The sequence below is a fragment of the Psammomys obesus genome, unplaced genomic scaffold (genome assembly GCF_907164565.1).
Source record: "Psammomys obesus unplaced genomic scaffold, mPsaObe1.curated_primary_1811, whole genome shotgun sequence".
Taxonomy (NCBI): Eukaryota; Metazoa; Chordata; class Mammalia; order Rodentia; family Muridae; genus Psammomys; species Psammomys obesus.
Genome location: NW_026585580.1, coordinates 14,854,289 through 14,873,457, shown reverse-complemented (window position 1 = coordinate 14,873,457; position 19,169 = coordinate 14,854,289). Strand labels below are relative to the sequence as shown.

The 19,169-nt window shown below is 50.8% G+C and overlaps 1 protein-coding gene across 7 annotated transcripts in view; it reads left to right on the top strand.

Annotated features, from left to right (window-relative positions):
- The window catches only part of Cracdl (CRACD like), a 106,552-nt gene extending 96,369 nt beyond the window's left edge, over positions 1–10,183 (top strand). For 6 of the 7 annotated variants that reach the window (XM_055607127.1, XM_055607146.1, XM_055607154.1 and 3 more), the window contains exons 8-10: positions 7,132–7,319; positions 8,336–8,480; positions 9,398–10,183. In XM_055607127.1, the coding sequence (XP_055463102.1) occupies positions 7,132–7,319; positions 8,336–8,480; positions 9,398–9,540 (476 nt within the window). In that variant the 3' untranslated portion in view covers positions 9,541–10,183. The remainder of the gene's footprint in view (positions 1–7,131; positions 7,320–8,335; positions 8,481–9,397) is intronic. The other variant, XM_055607118.1, reaches the window with a different exon arrangement.
- Positions 10,184–19,169: the final 8,986 nt, after the last annotated feature.

The window sequence follows — 19,169 nt, the reverse complement described above, 5'->3', positions numbered from 1 at the left end:
GAGGAGGAGGAGGAGGAGGAGGAGGAGGAGGAGGAGGAGGAGGAGGAGGAGGAGGAGAACAACAACAACAACCACCAAACCAAACTGGTTTTTAATACCAGCGAGTAAATGGAATAATCCTCCTTCTTCTATGTCCTTTTTATCTGAGCTGCTACCAGAAGGTGCCACATCTATTATGGCAAGTCAGACAGTCCCATACAGACTCACCCACAGGCCAATCTGATACAATTCCCCAAATGAGGCCTCACCGCCTGGCCCCGATGATTCTCGGTCATGACATGTTGTCATTTAAAGCTAGCCATCCCGGACAAGTGATCCTGGGCAAGTGACTTTATTCCGTGAACCTCTGGTCAGGGTCTGAAAAATCGATCTTGAGGAGGGTTGTGAAGGTCCTTACGAATACCGTGACTTAGTGCTAGAGTCTGGATCTTGAATGTCCCTCAAAGGCCTACATGTCATGTGTTGAAGACTTTTGTTTGCAGCCTGTGAGCCTTTGTGGGACAGAGGAAGCTTTGGCAGGCAGGCCTAAAGGAAGGAGATTAGGTGAACCTGTGAATAGAAGTGAACCTCATAATTCCTTTGTTCTAATTCACGATTCCATGAAGTGAATAGGCCTTCTCTGCTACAGGCTTCTGCTGTAGGCCCAAAGGGCCAAGTAGCTATGAAAACCCAGACACTTTGAGCCAAAATAAATATTTCCTCAGGTTAATATTTACTGGGTTCCAGCCAGTGCTTTGCTCTAGTGACAGAAGGTTGGCAGTGCCAATCTGAGACCTTCTCTTTGGTGAGAGGCCTTACCCACCTTCGGAGGCTTGCTGAGGGAAGACCCAGCTGTGTGACAGAACTTCACTCTGCAGATACAGGCCATCCCTGCAAGGGCTCGCTTCCTCCTCCTCAGCCACTGGAGGCGGTTCTTGTGGGTTCCAGTTGTCACTGGATACTCTCAGGAGGGCAGGAACAAGAATGCTCATGGCGGGCATTTGTGTGTCTTACCAGTTGTGTGGAGAAGGTGTCATGCAATACAGTAGTTTTCTTCTTCTCATTATGCTACAGCTCAAAAGCATTTTTATATAATTGTCCCCACATCCTGTGCTTTCACAAGATCGCACTTCCGTCTGAGCAGGTGGTCAGGACCTGCTGGCTCTGGGCTGAGAGCTGGGATTGGGTTGTTGCTCTTGGCCCGAGAAACTAGTTTTCATTGCACAGTTGGTGGCAGCTGAGAAAAATAATGTCCTTTGGGTCTAGCAACCCCCCCGACAACGCACCTTGGCTCCAAGGTGCCCTACTGTGAGGTGTAGACGTTGGTCTGGGCCAGTCTAGGGTGTGTGCCCTCCTTGCCTGGCCAAGCATGGAGCAGCAAGCTCTGCCTGAGTGAGGAAGAAGCCCCAAGAAGGCACTGGTCCCTTCCATTCCTCTGTAAGTGTGCCTGCACATGGATGATCAGATTCCTGGCCTCACGCCATGCATCACCCCGATGTGAGTCACTTGTTATTTTGTAAACTCCTCTGCATGTTTGACCTCTGGGCAGAAGGCTCTGAAACACAATAAACTAGAACGGTGACCCATGAACTAGGCCCTCATTGTGAAGATAGAAATTCCTTCTGTGTGGCGCAGTTTGACCTGTGCCCTGGGCTAACGAGGAAGTGTGAAATACCTCACAGAAGCCACCTGCCACACAAAGGGTCAAAAATAGCTGGATCCTCGAGGCTCTTGCCATCCCAGACCACTTAGAGTGGCAATGGCTTTTAGAAACCATTACAGTTTAGTTATTTGGTGTGTGAATACTCACTTACAGACAGGTGTCTCATGGTGCGGGGGTGGGGGGCAGAGGAGAACTTTGGGAGATGATTCTTTCTTTCTAGCATCTAGGTCTGTGATTCGGGGATTTCCAGGGGCGTGTAGGGGCTGGAGAGTTCTAGTCAGGTCTTCAGGATTGTCAGCAAGTGGCTTTATCTCCTGACAGAGGCTTTCCGTCATCCTGTCCTGTGGGTTTGAAGAGGGAGCTATGTGGGTCAGGCAGAGGTGAGTTTCTGGGTTGTGGGTGGAAATTAAAACCACAAGAAGCCTGAGGCTGGGGCTGGAGAGATGGCTCGGCAATTAAGAGAACTGAGGTCTTCTAGAGTTCCTGAGTTCAATTCCCAGCACCCATACGGCAGCTCACAACCATCTGAAATGGAATCTGGTCCCCCCCTTTTGGTGTGTTTGAAGACAGAGCACTCGTGTGTGTGTGTGTGTGTGTGTGTGTGTGTGTGTGTGTGTGTGTAAATAAGTATTAAATAAAAAGCCTGAGGCTGAAGAAACAGAGTCAAGCAAGGCGCCCCTGCTGTGCCTCTTGACTGGAGAGGAAGTCACGGGGTAAAGTATAGAAAACCCATACATGATATTTGGGCAGAGCAGTGAATTTCGAAGTTAGGGGAAATACAAGGTGAGGTTCCTTTGAGTGTCTGCTCTCAGAACCAGCCTGTCAGTACATAATCTTGTATGCCCTGTGTTTCTGTTCCAATAGATCTTATTTAATATGTATCCTTGATCTGTTAGTGTTGAATGTGGAGCATTGCGACTCATGACGAAAGTACCTTTCGAATCCATAATCTCTTTGTAAGGCGTATCACAACCATCTTGCACGCAAGAACTCTGGACAGCACGTCAGCACTAATCTTGGTGTGACTGGAAACACTTGGTACTGTACACCTTTAATCCCAGCACTCAGGAGGCAGAAGCGGGTGGACCTCTTAGTTTGAGGCCAGCCTGGTCTACAGAACAAGTTGTGGGCCAGCCAGGGCTACACACGGAGAGCCTTTGTAAAAATAAAAACACTGAAAACACCAAGAAAAAGCCCAAGTGTGTGCCACTAAATAGACCACAAAGAGGACACGTGTGCAGTGCAGGAACTGAAACGGAAGACAGAATGTCCTCCAGCTGCAGTTCATCTGCGAACATGCACACCAAGGAACGCACATGTTTCTCCTGCCGAACATAGGCCTCCAGGAACCAGGGAAGCACCTCATCTGTGGTAGCAAATGCGTTCTTCGGGGGAGAGTATCCCCAGTCAGGGGAGCGGCGAGCAATGGACGGCAGTTATTTGTTGAATTAGGAAAGGCAGGAGGGGTGGTTTCATTCAGAGTCGGAGCTAGCACACAGCTCTGTGTTCTGTGGGAGCTTGCTTTTATGGAAAGCCCGTGGCAGCTTTCAAAGTGCTCAGAGGTTTTAGATAACGCCTCTACCAAGGACTCTAAGCCTGGGTTCCGTTAGAAGACAGCCTGGTGGCTGCTGGATAGACCTGATGGAAAGCCGCTACGATCCATGAGTGTGTGTTGACCAGGAGCTGTCTGTGAGCAGGGGCAGATAACAGATCAATGAACAGAGCTTTAGACTTCAGAGGGCTGGAGCTGGAAGCTCCACGTAAGCCTCTAAGCAAACACGAGGACGCATGGGTCCCCGGGCTGCAAGCTCCATGCTTGCCCCAGAGGTCCCCTTAGCATCCGTCTACAGCCCCTACGCCCGTCATGTAAATCAGGACTGTAGCTGGGGACCTACAAAGCAAGCTGACAGGACTGTGCGCCGTTTGCTGAAGTGCAGAGGCGTGGTCTCCTGCTTGAGAGACTTGGCCACTGACGTGCACTTTAGATTGGATGTTATTGAGCACACTCAGGCCTGCTTCCCCCCAAAGGTTTCACTCCCCGGGAACAAGCTGTGGATAGACATCTTTACAACAGCAGGTTAGGAGCTTCGAAGATGGCTTCAGTCAAAGTATTTACCTCACAAGCACAAGGACTTGGGTTGACTCCGCAGCATCCATTTGCCTATTCTACCTGCACTGGGGTGAGGGTGGGGCCCTCTGGGGAGCCCTGGCTGTATCAGTGAACTCCATCTCAAAAACTAAGGTGCATTGACCGCTGGCACAAATGAGCTTGTGTGCACACGTGCTCACACGCAAATACTTGCACACACAAATCGTTGCTTCGTGGAGAACAGCACAGAGCAAGTTTTTAAGAAGGGAAGGCAGGGTGCCATGGTGTTTGCCTAGGCGGGAGCTTGTGCTTTAGCTTCTCAGCCAAAGAGCGGGAGCCATTGAAGTTCACAGCCTCCGGCTCATGGCCTCCCACTCACAGCTGTGTTCTTGATGGCTGTGAGCTTCCAGGCCCGGCCCTGTGCCAGACGTCATGTGCAGTGTGGCCCATCGATAAAATGGTTGTGTTTACATTTATTTATTTATCTATTTGTTTATCTCTCTCGGCAACAACAAAGTACCGATGGTAGCAGCCAGCACACGGGAAAGGAGAGCAGCACACAGGTGCCTGCCCTGTGCTGGGCTTTGGGGAGGGGGAAGGGTACTTCTTTTAATCTTAGGAACATCTGTGAGGCATAGAAGCAGTTTGTCTTATGGAGTTTTACACACACACACAGACACACACACACACACACACACACACACTCACTCGCTCGCTCTTTCGGGTGGTGGTGGGGCTGTCTGCCCAGGAGCACATTGCTAGCCCGAGGCCATAAACTGAGCCCCAGGACAGGCTGTCTTGAGCATTAGTGCTTTACAGATATTTTCCCAAACAGATCTTGAGGGAAGAAAGTATGGTATGTGACTGAGAAGGAAGGAACTTTGAAAAAGAACCAGCTCCTTTGATGGGCTCCTGTTCTTAAGTAGCAGGAGGATAGTTTCCTTGAATCACAAGTTGTTTTCCCATGCAGTTGGATTGTATTTTTAGGGCGAGCTGTTTGGCTCCCCACACCAGCAGCATTTGCCATCTGGAAGTGTTAGTCTGTTTGTTCTAAGGCAGATTAGATGCTCCCTTCCCTGGCAGCTGCGTGGGGGTCAGCCTCTCCTGGACCCTCCGCAACACGTGGTTTCTGGGGTTCAGTCAGAGAAATGCCTGGCTGCGTCTAGGGGTGTTGGTTTCAGACCTAGGAACCTACTTGGCAACCTGAAGCCCCTGTCATTCAGGGAGGAAGATGTGAAACGTTAGAAGTCTTTAACCAAATCCCCAGGAGACTAAGATCTGTCTACTGAGACAGGAAGATAAACAAAGGAGTGTTTGCCTCTGGTTTTATTTGAACTGACACATGAACAGTACCCAGCGGGGACTGACCTCATGAGCAGATTTAATCGCAGGAGATATTTTATGGTGTGACCATGACCCTGAGAGTTAGTGCTTCAAGGGGGCACTTACAGAGTCCTTGGCCCCTGAAGGCCACGGTAAACTGCCCACCGCCTGAGTTCACTCCGTTCTCTAGCCTTCCCCCATCCAGGTGGAGCACAGACTCAGAGGCCCTACCTCCAACATGGCTGTCAGGTACAGAAGGCGAGGGTGCAGAGCATGGAGGCCACTCAGGCCTGTGTCACAGAGCAGCAGAGCTGTCCCCCGCTCTGCCCACCTTACCAGACAGAGGTGCAGCATCTCCAAGCTCAGTATTGTAGGTCATGGCCAAGTTGGGGGGGATACAGGAGCCGAGAAGGAGAGAAAAGGCTGGTGAGGGATCTTGGCCACTTGCCCAGGCCAGTGCTTAGTGGAGGTGGCCAGCATAGGTCGCCTGTCTCATCCCGGCACAGCCTGGTGCAGCCGCAGTTTCACCTACTCCCGTGGGTCAGCTCGTGAAGACGTGGGCACACACCGGCACAGCGGGAAGCACTGCCACTCTATAGACAGACAGCTCGGTGACCCCTCTGTGCTTGGAACAGAACTCTGTGGCACACCCCTGATACAAGGAAAGAAAAAGAATTACTTTCTGCCAAGCTTAACATAGTTGCTTTGTGTGCAAGACCAGTTTTTACGGGAAGACAGGGAGAGAAACTGTGACTTGTCATAGCCCCCCTGAGGTGTCAGCTTTGGGTCTGGTCTGCTAAGCCGCATCCAGCTTTCCTCAGTGGCCTCGCACACCAATCCCCCTCACCCGAAGTTCGGCATAACCTTTCTGCTCATTTCTTTTAATTTTGTAAAAACTTTATGTGCCCAAGTGTTTTGCTTGCGTGTTTGTGCACAGACTGTGTGCACCTGCAGAGGCCAAAGGTCACCTAACCCCCGGACGTGGAGTAACAGATGGTTGTGAGCCACATGTAGGACTCAAACCCAGTCCTCAGGAAGAGCAGCCAGTGCGCTTAATCTCCTCCCTTCCCACCTAAGTGTGTGGCATCAGGAACTTACCAGAACTGTGCCGTGTGCCGTGTGCCTTTGGCCTAAGGGGTGACTGGAGTCCTAGCTACCCAGCACTGAGCAGTGAGGAGGCATGACACCAGGGACCCACCAGACCTGCTGAGGCCACTTCTCTGCTCCGATTTAAATCGGGAATGGCAAGTTCTTCTGGTTGTGAGTTTAATCTTATCAGAACTGTTCAGAATACATTGTTGGCCGAGAGAATTAAAATTCAAACCCAGAGAAAAATGCCCATCTATGTCCACTCGAGGCAGCTGCCTCTGGCCAGTGCTCAGTGGGATCGGGTTGGGGTGGGACACGAGAGAGAGTTCGGAGGGGGCCACTGGTCACAAAGGGTAAAGATAGGATAGGAGAAACAAAGGGGCCAAAAATCCCAGAGAGAGTCTCCAGATTTCGTGGAGAGCAGGAGCACGGAAACAGCCCGTGTTATACACGCAGGCCCCTAGACTTCCTGTGTCAGGAGAAGACAGAATGAAGCATGAGCTGGATTTGGAAATGGCGTCACATTTCACAAAGGCAGCGTGGTCAGGACACGAGTGTGGTCACCACAGCGAGCAAATCAGGAGTTGGGGTGGGGAGGGCGTAGCTGGTCCTGAATGAAGGGGCCGGCAAAGGCATCATGGCTGTGATCATGTTCTGTCTCCTTCAGACAGAATGCCCTGGTAGAGATTAGCTTTCAAATGCGTGTGGGGGTGGCAGTCACATTTCACTTTTTGGTGGCTCAGACCTGAGGAAACGATCTATTTGAGGTGTCTTTAGAAAAACTCAACTCTGCTGAGGAAGAGACGTCATGTCATCAGAGAGGCCTTGGCTCAGGGGGCCAGGGGAAGTGGGGCCTCTCTCCCAGACTCCACTCCTCAACCCCACCTCTCAGCCCCCTGAGCCAAAGCAATGCACGCTCCTCGAGTGGGAGAGAAACTGGGGGGTGAGACTGTGTGCCTAACCTCGCTGCCTTGTCGTCTTGTCACAGAAAAGGGGCAGCCTCCTGCTGTGACAGGTCCTGGGACTGATGGGCAAGCCACCCCACCCTGGATCACCATGGCCCGGCAGAAGCGAAGAGGAGCCCCTGACCTGCCTGTCAACCAGGAAGAGAAGCCTGGGCCGCGGATCCTGAAGACAGAAACTGGAAAGCAAGCCAAGCTGCCTGAAAGAGCCCAGGTGCCGAGAGTTAACACCCTTTTTCTGTGGTGTTGGGGGGGTCTTAGCGGGGCGCTGGGGTGGGTAGCACTGTTGGGATCACAGAAGTCCTGCTCGAACATCACAGAGACCGTGCCTGCGGTGACTGCTGTCATGGGCTTGGTGACCCACGAGGCAAAGGCATCATGTCAGCTTGTAGGCCTGCTCTTTGCCTGTGTGGGCTGTTAGGAATGCAGTGGAGACAGTGTGCTGCTCTGGCCTCCTAGGCAACGCAGCTCGGCCTCTGGAAAAATTGAAGACAGTTAAAACGACGTCTCCCCCCACTTAGAAGCACACCAACCCTGTCACCGGCTCCCTCTCAGCCCGTTGTGTCATGATAAATGAACCCTGTTCCTGCTGCTGCCTGCTGGCTTCCCTTTGTCCTCACCCAGGGCTGCACAGCTAAAATCCGGGGTTGCATGCTGTAGTCCGCTGAAAGCGGCTTCCACCAACCCGACAGCTGTGCCTAGAAGCAGGCCATGATGTGGCTTCGGTATCCCTCTGCTGCCCAGCACGACAAACGGGGTTCGAGGTGTGGGAGAAGAGCCTGCATTTTGGTAGGGTCCGATGTCCTTCCTGCTAATGCAGGCTCAGTTGCATCCACAGCAGAAGGCGGAAATGCAGAGCAAGGGAAATTAAAGAAGGAAATGTTAGCCCATCTCAGCGTGAGCCATTATGCCGGTGTCACAGAGCCACAAAACTATTTCCAAACCAGATCCGTTGGGCTTTCACATAGAATCCTTCCTGCCTACCATCTGGGGTGGAGGCTGTATGTTGTAGGGACAATGAGGGGCCACTGTGCTCACATGGGCCGGGAGGGGCAGGCCCAGGTCAGAGCCCCGGTGAGCCGGGCACAGAGCTCTTTCCAGAAAGTGGCAGCGGCGTGCTCTTCTTGGGCGGGACAGCTTGTAAGTGGGTGTGAGAGACATCTGCACACTCTGGCCTGTTTACCCCTCGGAATCTTGGACAGTATGTGTGCCATTCTTGTGTCTCCACAGGAGTCTGTGAAGCAGGGTGACTTCGTGCGAAGTAAATCTTTCCTGATGACCCCTGCCAAGCCTGCCATGACCCAGAGGCAGGGGTCAAAGCTGAGTCTCAAGGAGGGACTGCAGAGAGGAATTTCGCTGTCCCATCAGAACCTGGGTATGAGATTGGCTTGCCTTTGCAAATACTTCGGTATCACTATAACCCAGTTCTTCCTGTGAGGGGAGTTTGTTCTGTTGAATCGCTTTGCCGCGGTGAGCTGGCCTTTTTTGTTTGTTTTTTTAAATCAGCTTTTATTGAGGTGGAATTTACATATCATAGGGCCCCGCCCACTTTAAATGTGCGCTGCAGTGTCTGGTAGTGAGATGTGTGGATCTGTAGAGCCCTGACACCGACCCAGGTGGCAATCTAAGAGTAAAACATCCCCTCATGCTGGAAAGAAACTCAGCTCCAGTTGTCACATTTTCTTCCCTCAATGTGTAAACACTAACCTACTCTATGTCTGTAATACTTGCTTTTTGGGGAAACCTGAAATCATAGAGTACAGCCCTTTTTTTTTTCCTGCTGTTTTTGAACGGGATTCTGAGCTCACTGTGGTGGACTGCGCCAGTTTTCTGTCTTACTGGCGCTGGGGACTGAGCCCAGGGTCTCCAGCACACTAATCGAGTGCTCTACTACTGAATGGCATCCCTAGATGTAGTATTTTTTTAACTTTATTTATTTTGCGTTGTAGTTAAAGACACGGAAGTTTTACATTCCCAGCCATCTTTCAGTGGGCGGTTGTGAAGGCGTTAGGCTCATTCCCACGTGCAGCCCACCTCCAGCGTTCTGTGGTTAGACCAGAGTGAACATTTCTCCACTCACTCTACCTCCAGAACCGTCTAAGCCTGCTCCAGAGCTCGTCACTGGTAGATGCCCCATACCCAGTGCTTGGCTCTTCACCCATTTACATGTTAGCGGCGGCGTGTGTGTTCTGGGACACAGTGAAGACTGTAACGCATGTTTAAGCTACATGAGAGACTTAGTGAAAATCCACACTCTGTCTCCTGCCTTTGTCTGTCTTGTCTCCCCTCCAGCAGCTCAGGCAGCAGCGACAGCCGAGAAGGAACTGCACCAGCTGAAGAGAGCCAGCTACGCCAGTACAGAGCAGCCGTCCTGGATGGAACTGGCCAGGAAGAAATCGCAAGCGTGGAGCGACACGCCCCAGATCATAAAGTAGATGGGCAGCCCCCCGATGAAGGACGGCCACCGCGTTGACGGGCCACTTAGTTTTAAACTGCCAATTAATCACGGCAAGCAGACTGTGAAACTTAAGATTGATTTTTGTCAAGGGGCTATGATGTGCTCGGGGAAGAGAGAGGAGAATCCGGCAGAATGAAGAAGGGCAGCAGACAGCCTCAGTGCGAGGCTGCAGGAACAGCAAGAAGAACGCTGTAAAAAAAAAAAAAAATCCAGGAGTGCATTCCTGTGTCGAGAAATCAATGCCAGCCTTTAGGGTCCCCATGGCAAAGAGGCCCCAGACAGGCAGCGAATGGAAATGAAGAGGGGCACACATGTTGGAGGCACTTTAAGAAGAGAGCAGGACCTTCCCATGGGTCCACACTCTGGCCACTGTCTTGCCATGGACCGTCATTGTCACCTTCCATGTTTACTAACAGGCATGACGTTTAAGGTACAGCAGGGATAGCCTACACGAGAACAGCTGCGAGCGATCCAGTTTCTCATCATCCTGAGAGGGATGTGGCAAAGCTTGTCAAGTCATAGACTCTTTCCAAAAGTAATTTTTAAGTTTTTTCCACTAGGCCTCTGTGTCCTGGACCATTGTAGGGTACATCGCCTGTTTAATAAAAGGTTCAGACATGTTTCTGCTTTGCGTGCAAATGCTGTTCTTGCTCACAGACATCTTCTGATGCTGAGTGGAATACCTCACACCTCACTGAAAACCCTGGCTTGGCTGGGAGTTTGTGTTTGGGGGGTGGAGGGATTGTTTTTTTTTTTTTTTTTTTTTTTTTTTGTCTTACAGAACATTGGTGTTCATTTTAGGAAGAAAGAAGAGTATGTACGGTTTGGTTTGGTTTTCCTCATTTGCTCTGTGCGTCCTAACACTGCAAGAATATAAAATTCTTAAAGGCTGTCTGTCGAAGTTTGCTTTCTATGCCATGATAAACACCCTAACCCAAAGCAGCTTGGGGCGGGAAGGGTTTATTTTGGCTCACACATTTCAGGTTACAGTCCAGGAAGGGAAGGCAGGACTGGATCAGAAACCAAAACACAAACCACAGGGAAACGCTGTTTGCCGGTTTGTTCCCTGTGGCTCGCTCAGCCTACTTTCTTCTACCCAGGACCATCTGCCCAAGGGGGAAACTGTGAGAGAGCAGACCCCTCCCACAAAACTCATCAATCAAGAGAATATTTCCCTACAGGCATGACGATGTGCTATCTGATGAGGCATTTTCTAAGTTTCCTCTTCCCAGGTGACCCTGGCTTGGGTCAAGTTGACAAAAAAAAAAAAATAATAATAATGAAATAAATAAAAGTAAGCGGGACACTAGAGAGACTTTGTAGCATTTCACTTATCCAGCCGGCATATTGCTAGATAACCAGGTCAGGCCAGGAGTGCAGAATGTGGCAAAATCCAGCTGGAACAAAAACAAAACAAAACAGAGATCTCAGAGTTTCTGGATAATGCCTCCTTGGTTGCTCTAAAACGATTCCAGTTGGTTCCTTGCCACAAGCTAGACTCAAAATCAGTCCAACATCACAGTATGTTGTATAATTTGATTCTATGTCTCCTAAGGATTTCTACTTTTAGTCTGTTTCCATCTCATGAAAATTCCTTTTCTAGCTGTTAGTCCTCTTAGCAATTTTATTGCGTCTGCCTCTGTTAAAATAATACGGTGCAGTTCTTTCCCCGGCCAAACTGATTCAAAAATGGCATTCTCTTAGAGAACATAACACAAGAACTCTGAAGCTTTGACTGAAATGGTTTTTAACTAGGGGGAAAAATCCATTTGTTTGTGCTTACCCCAATCCATCATTTGTCCAACCGGCAGAGCATTTCAGAGGGAGCCTTCGGAGGCAGCGTAGGAGCAAAGAGCTGTGGGTCGGTCTTGATTATGCAGACATGACTGTTCTCTCAGCTTCAGGGCGTGGCGGACAGAAGGCTGTAGGCTTGGGACAGTAGGAGAATTTGGTAGGTAGGACGGTGTCCTCTAACTCGCATGACCCTCGAGGAGGTGGGCTCTTCTGGAAGAGGCAAGGCACGGCCAAGGCTCTGTGATGATTTGGAAGCCTGGAGTGGTGACAGTGGGGAATGCCTCGAGGAGTCACCAGACTGCGTCCTCGGGATGAGTGCTTATTTCTCTTGTGCAGGTGAGGACATTGAGGCGCATGGAGGCTAAGGCCACCGAGGGCCTACGTTTTTAGACCCTGCAGTGAATCAGTATTGCTGGGTTTGTTTTTCAGAGCTGAGGCTAAAACCTTTGTGCTGCTAGGCAAACACTGTACCACTGAACTAGACCCCAACCCTAAGCATTCGTGCTCTTAAAATGCAGTGAGTACAGGAGAAAACCTTGTTCTCAAGGCATCATGGGACATGCTGAACAGCTCCTGTGCGTAGGAACCAATGTGCACCTTGTGCTGTCTCCCTAGTGACCACCTTTGCCCTCATGCTTCAAAAGGGATGAGAGAAAGTGTTGCCTTTTTTGTTGCTTTAATTTTGTATTTTTTAAATAGACAGCCTTGAACAATGCATAATGTTTCTAACTTGTATGAGAGCTCTCTGTAAGTGTCTGCACAATGCAGCCCAACCCCATGAAACTCCATTTTTTGTGGCACATCCTTTTTTTTTTATGGGAAAGGAATATAATGAATAGACATTAAGTATGCAAAAATCAAGGGGAAGTATCTTAGGGGCAATGATGAGCTGAAACCAGAGAATGGTTGTGGCCGAAAGGACACTTGAGGTTGGGGCTGGGGGGTGGCTGGTGAGGTAGTTTGATTATACAGCTGATCCTGGTGGCCTGGGATACGGTCTAAGCGGGTGGATCCCATGTGGTATGAGAGGAAAAGAATGTAAATAAGGGTTAACACGTAGGTTTTTGGCTGGAGTTCTCAGGAGAGTGGGGAGACCATTTCCGGAAGTGGGGCCTGAGAGGGAACCCACAGAAAAGAGGACATTGTCAAATGCGGCTTCCCATTAAGCCAATAAGTAGACATCACATGTCCACAGGCCAAGTTACAGCTTCGGAAGATCTCAGTTTGAAACGGGACAGAAATTCAGGTCTGGAAGAGGAAGAGGGGGCTTCCAGGACTGACCTAAGCATGCCCAACCCTAGGGGTCTGGAGAAAGCAGATGTATCCAAACTGTCTTTGAAGCAAGAGCAGAGAGAAGACAGAGAAGGGCGTGCAGAGGGATGTGTGCAGCGGTCCAGGCTGAGACCCTCTGGGTAACAGTGAGAACAGGAGTGGCTGTGGGCTCTGGCACACGGAAGTCATAGGTGACCTGGATGAAGCCCTTTTCAAGGTGCTGCTGGGGTAGAGGCATAAATGAGGTAGGTCAAAGCCAGCCGGCCTATTGCTGTAGCAGCTAAAACTAACTGCCAAGAACTGCAATGTGAAGCAGAGCAGAAGAAATGGTGGGACTATGTGGCTGAAGGGTTTTGTGTATTGGAAAGAAGAAAATCAGAAAAGCACGGGGCTAGTCTTTTGGAAGCAGCCCTACTCCCTAGATATTCGGACAGGGATGAAATCCTCTCGCCCATGGATAGCTCCTGGCAATGGGGAGCCCTGTGTCTGATCCAGTTGGCCGTGATCAGCCAGCCTGTTGTGATGACCTTGCCCTGCTTACCCTGCTGCTGACCCATTTTCTTTGGTGCTGAGTTTCATGTTGAGGGGGAATGGATAAAGTGTTATCTGGTGTGCAGAACTCTTGTTAATCCCAGAAAGTCAAGGAGAAAGACCACCAACCCAAATCGTCACGGCCAAATGAACTGAAGCAAGCAATTGATTAAAGCTGGCTTTTTCATTCGCATGCTGTGTGCACCCTGGCTGCCTCCCTCCGCACAAGGCAGGGTTCAAGAGGTCAGCACTGGACATGGGGAAGACAAGGTTTTTGTAGCTCAGGGGTAGGGACTTTCCAAATGCAGGATGTGGTGAGCGAACAGGTGGGATTACAGGAGCAAGCGTAAGCATAACGAGTTAGTCACGACACCGCCTAAGACAAAGACACGGTTGCCATTCCTGGAACAGGCAGCACCGAACCAGCCGTAGTTCAGGCTACACAGCCCAGTCCTTGACAAACAGACTTCATCATAAACAGGAATGAGCCTAATTTGTCTTTACTATGAGATGGCTTTTAAGCCTAAGATGTGGGTAGGCTAGTTAATCACTCTCATAGCCCACAACACATTCACTGAATCTCTGGTCTGTTTTCACCTTAAAGAGCTAGGTAAAATCCAGTAACAAATATATCAGCAGATTTTATGCCTGGGAAAACCCAAAGCTTTCACGGTTATTGGGCATTCAACTCCCCTACTCTGCTCTGTACTTGGGACTTCTACATTTTTATTTAATGATTGTTGCTGTCTTAACCCAGAAGGTGGCCCCTTGGGCAGTCTGTAGAATTCCACATGCACATGACATCTGTGTGTGTGTGTGTGTGTGTGTGTGTGTGTGTGTGTGTGTGTACATGTATGTAGGTAGAAATGCACATGTGTGTGTATGGAAGCCAGAGTTCTCCATCCATCCAGGGTACCTTTCTTTATCACTTGTCTTTCTGTTAGACTGGAGCCGATTGCCTAGCCTGCCTAGCCAGCCAGCTTCGGGGATCCCCTTGTCTCTGCTTGGTAGCACTGGGATCATGGGTGTTCACCCCGCCCCTCTGCTGACAGTCTTTGTCTCGGTGGAGCCCATTAAACTCGGGGTAGCAGCACAGTTGTGTGCGCGTGAGGAGACACAGCTTTCTTCATCTTCCTGGTCCCGTGGCTCCAGCCACCCCCAGCGGGACAAATCTCCCTCCTCACCTGTGCCACTCCACATAAACCAACAGCTTCTTCCAAACAAGCGGCAGCATGCAGCAACCGGAGTCCTGAGGATGGACCTTTCCCAGCCCCGTCCAGGCCTAGCCTTTGATTAATGGCTGACTAGCACCAACAAGATCAGTGTTTCCCAGCGTGGCCAGCAGTGGACTCATCTACCTGAGTCGTCACCTTTCTCCAGCCTCTGTATTAGACTGACTGTCAGCAGCCCTGAGGACCCTCCCACCCCCACCCCTCTAGCGAGCTTCCGGGAAGCTGAGGACCAGCCGCTGCTCCAGCGGGATCTGTCAGTGGCCAGATCCAGGGTGACCAAGGCTTCCCGTGCGCTGTGGAAAGGACGGGTGACCACTCGGTGGGTGAGAGATCAAGAGGAGAAACTGATAGCACCCTGACATCACTCTGGAATGGAAAACAGAGGGAGAAACTAAAGGTGGCCGCTTTTTATGCGATGACTTAAAAAGCTGCTGTTTTAGGCTGAGAATTTAAAATATGTCCACAAACTCTTCACCATCCCCTCTTCAAACCTCGGGGGCACACTGCCCGCGCACTTGCAGTCGAAGCAGTGGCCCCCACCCACAGAGGGTTGTTGGAAGCGCCCCGACACACACAACTGAAGCCACCCACAGCTAGCATCAGTATATGCATTGTATGCAAAACGTATATATCCGCCATAAACCTGGCTTCTCAACGTGACGGAAGCACGTTGTAGCTTCTCTTCGGCATGCCTGAGTTGCTGGCGTGGCTGCTCTGGCACTTTGGGACCTTTGGGACTTTACTAGGTAAAAATAAGAGTTCCATACCGCCACAGTCCATCTGATGACTGAAACAGCTACTGAGGGCCTGGCTGTGAGGACACACTGGGTTATTTGCTTGCCTTCAGAAAAGCAGAAGTGTCTGTCAAGGGGTCGGTCATTTCTCAGGCTTGTGCAGGGCGCTGGAAGACTTCACATCCTGCTTAAAGATAGAATGCAGGGGTGGAGAGGTAGGGAGAGTAGGCAAATAATAATAATAATAATAATAATAATAATAATAATAATAATAATAATGTGTCCTTTTTCTGGGTGTGCTTTAGTTTGGGCTGCCTGTCCCCCAAAGGTACATATATATCGAAGGCTTTGGGTACCAGCCTATAGTACTGTCGGCAGGTGGTGGCGCCCACCTGAAGGCAGTTAGGTTCCTGACGCCACGGAAGGGGATATTAGCACCCTGTGCTCTCCTGTCTCTCTTCTGGCGGCTGTGAGGAAAAGTGGCTTATCCACCACAAGCGTCTACTCTGATGAAGCGTGTGACCCAGGCTGGCCTGAAACTAAGTACCCTACCTCAGCCTCCAGAGCACTGGGTGATGGACCTGTGGCTCTAAACCCAGCTTCTGCTTCTTTCCAAGTTAATATTTTGGTTAAGGTTGAGAACAACACGAGAAACCGTAATGAATGCCTCTCAAATTACACTGTGCCCTAGCCGGCCTGCAGAGATAGCAAGAGGGGTGCCTCAGAGACCCGGGGTCCTCTTGCAGCATGTGGCGCTCTTCCCAGAAGCAGAGACCTCAGCCACAGCCAGTGCACACACCTGTCTGCTGGGCCAGACCAGTGAGTTCTAGCCCACAGGAAGCAGGCACCGGTGGTGTGTGCCCCACAGACAAATGGCCAATTGTCTGTAAAGGATCCAGGGGAGAACAACCAGGCTGGCAAGCTAGGAAGTGGGGTGGGGGGGGGTGGGGTGGTGAGAGCGCCTGGCAGAGGAGACAGAAGTTTCTCTCACGGATGTTTGAAGGAGGAAGAGAGAAGCCATGGGGACAAACCAGAACCATAAATTAAAACTCAGCAGGGACAGAGGAAGAAGTGTTTAAGCTATCAGAGTTTTCCAACATGGGGCAGGACGCCTGGTAAGGAGTGGGCACCACTGTACCCCGGGGGAGCAGGAGGGGGGATGGCCATCTTCAGGGTCCCAAGAAAAGAGGGATAGAGGGCAGGAATGATCACAGCCCATCGTATTTAAAACAAAATTAAAGAAGGCGCCCCAGCCGGGAGCCAGTCCATGTCTCGAAATCTACTGCATTCAGTGTCATGGGACGAGGGCGCGTTATTATTACATTTCCCCATACTACCCATGGCACCAAGAGGAGACACTTTCAAGTGGGCTTTTGTGTAAAATGTCACGAAGGGTCCAGCACACTTCCAAAGCTTGGCAGAAGGAAACCCTGCTGAATCAGCCACACCGGGAGGGGACCCTGGCTTCCTCCCCACAGACGTAGTTCGTGAGTAGCTACCTCCCTTAACTGTCTGCTCTCTTCTCTCTCCTGTGTGGAGGAGAGTGTTCATACATTCCTTGAAGAGGAAAATAATGCAGGGCTGAAGAGTGGCTCAGGAGATAAGAATGCTTGCTGCACAACGATGAGGAGCTGAGTTCGATTCCTCAGCTCTCCCTGCACACACAGCACGGTGCGTGCCTATAGCACAGGCTCTGTGGAGGGGGAAGACAGAAGGATTGCTGGGGCGTGGTGGCTGCTAGCCTAGCTCCAGAGGCTGTAGGAGACTCTTGTCTCAAGGGAAAAGGCAGGAAGAGATAAAGCAGCATCTGTGATGTTCTCCTCTGACCTCCAAGCCAGCACATGGGTATGTGAACACAGACACACACACAGACACACACACACACACACACAGACACACACACACAGACACACACACACACAGACACACACACACAGACACACACACACACAGACACACAGACACACAGACACACACACACCGGGGTGGGAGGGCTGTGATCTCTAGTGACAGGCACTTCAGGAGTAAGCTGCCAGGCTGGAGCTGAAGGCATACGTTGGCAGCAGAGCACAGGTGTCTGGTTGTTGCTGGCACCTGCTTCATTGGCCCCGCCTTTCTCCGTTGGGGAATTATCTTCATTAACATGGAGATAGAGGAAGGCTGTTTGTGATGCTGGGATTATTAAAAAATGGCAGAGAGGCCGGTGTGGGGGAGGCGGTGCTGAGGGCACATTCTTAGCCTCTCCTGGGAGCATCCTCGAATATTTGCAGGGTGCCCAGAGGCCTTGGAGACCGAGATGTCCTCCCTGGGGAGCACCTCATTTCGAAGCCCAGAAGTTCTACTTTTAGCCAGGCTATCCAAAGAAGAACACACCGCCCCGGAAAGGTCCCCCAGGGAGGGTGACAGTTCTGCTCTTAGACCTGGGACGCTTTCAAATTGCCACAGAGGAAACGAAAACTAGAAGCAAATCACCAGGGAGTCCTTAAAGTAAAGCAAACCCAATCTTCTAGAAGCTGAGGCCGTTAAATTCGGATCCTGTTTCCTCCCGAGAAGCGGGTAGGGTGAACTGATCCGACTGTTTCCATTAGCAACCATTTCCCTGACAGGCCACCCACCCTCTCTCTGAGGCTCAGGCCCTCCTCCAGGTGCGCTGTGCGGGCTCCTGAAGGCCAGGTTGGGAGGGAGAAGCTGGACACCCAGTTTTGAATCCCCTCGGGTTCCAATGGCTTCAGTTTCCGTCTGCCGACTCAGCCCCAGCTCCTTGCTCTGGCCTGGTCTTCGCCAGGCTCCCCTTTCAGCCCCCTTTGGCCCTGGCACTGATTTCTCTGCTGTGCCCCATCTGCAGTGGGCAAGGCAGAATGCCCGCTGCTGGTGCTCAGGTCACTTCTGCTGGACGCATACGCAAACACAGGTTTTAGTGCACGAAGCTTGCGAGATAGGACCTGACTCTCAGTCACAGGTCGGACGTTCGCTCTCTCTCACCCCACAGGTAGAGCTGCAGCTTGTGGTCCCGAATATGTCCTGTTCCCGTGGGCGGGACTGGTGGTGGCGGAGTGGTCTGGGGCTGTTGACGGTGTGGCTGGGGGCATTTACACGGTCTGTGGAAGGGAACTGACTGTAAAGCTCTCCTCCGGCCTTCACATCATTTGGCAGTGTGCCTTTCGAAGCTCTGTCATCACATGCAAACCCAGAGGGGTTGATGCCTCAAATTTGTCGCTTTGGGGTGTCTGGTTTTTTTTGCCCCCAATAACCCTTGCTGCTTGAAGGCTTACTTTATCTTTTTTTTTTTTTAAATATAGTTTATTTACTTTTGTGTGCATTAGTGTGAAGATGTCAGAACCCTTGGAACTGGAGTCACAGGCAGTTGTGAGCCGCCCTGTGGGTGACTGGGAACCGAAGCCGGTTGTGGTAGCTTACTTTATCTTAATTATGGCTTTCTCCTGATTATGGGTATCTGTGGCCTTGCTGAGGCTTTCCTGAGCCTGAAATCCCCCCAAAGCCCAAGTCCAAAACTACTCCAAAATCAAAAACACTGCAAGTAGCTCTCACACCAGACCTCAAACTTTGTTCCAAACACATTTTATTTCGTTTCTAAGTCTGGTTTCACACTGTAACCCAGGCTGACCTGGAACACACTATGTAGCCCTGGCTAGCCTCACATTCACAGCAATCCTCTTCCTGCCTCAGCCAAACAAGTGCTAGGATACAGGGGTAAGCCATCACCTGACTATGCTCGAAATCACCTTTAAAAGCTTGTGAACTTGCCATGAGGCTATGAGAATAAGGAAACATCAATGAATTTTATGTTTAGATTTGAGTTCCATCTCCAGATAGCTCATATTTGAAAGTCTAAGAAGTCCAAACTACTAGTCATGAGAGACACCTGCACAGTGCTTGGAGCCAACCTACCGCCATCTTGAGGCGTTCTGGTGGGCCGGCTGGGAAGAAGATCAGCTGGACCTCTGTTTACTTCTCTCACAGGCAGGCAGTGGGAGGGTCCTGGGGGGCCTCACCTGAATATCCAGCTGCTCTTCCCAACCAGC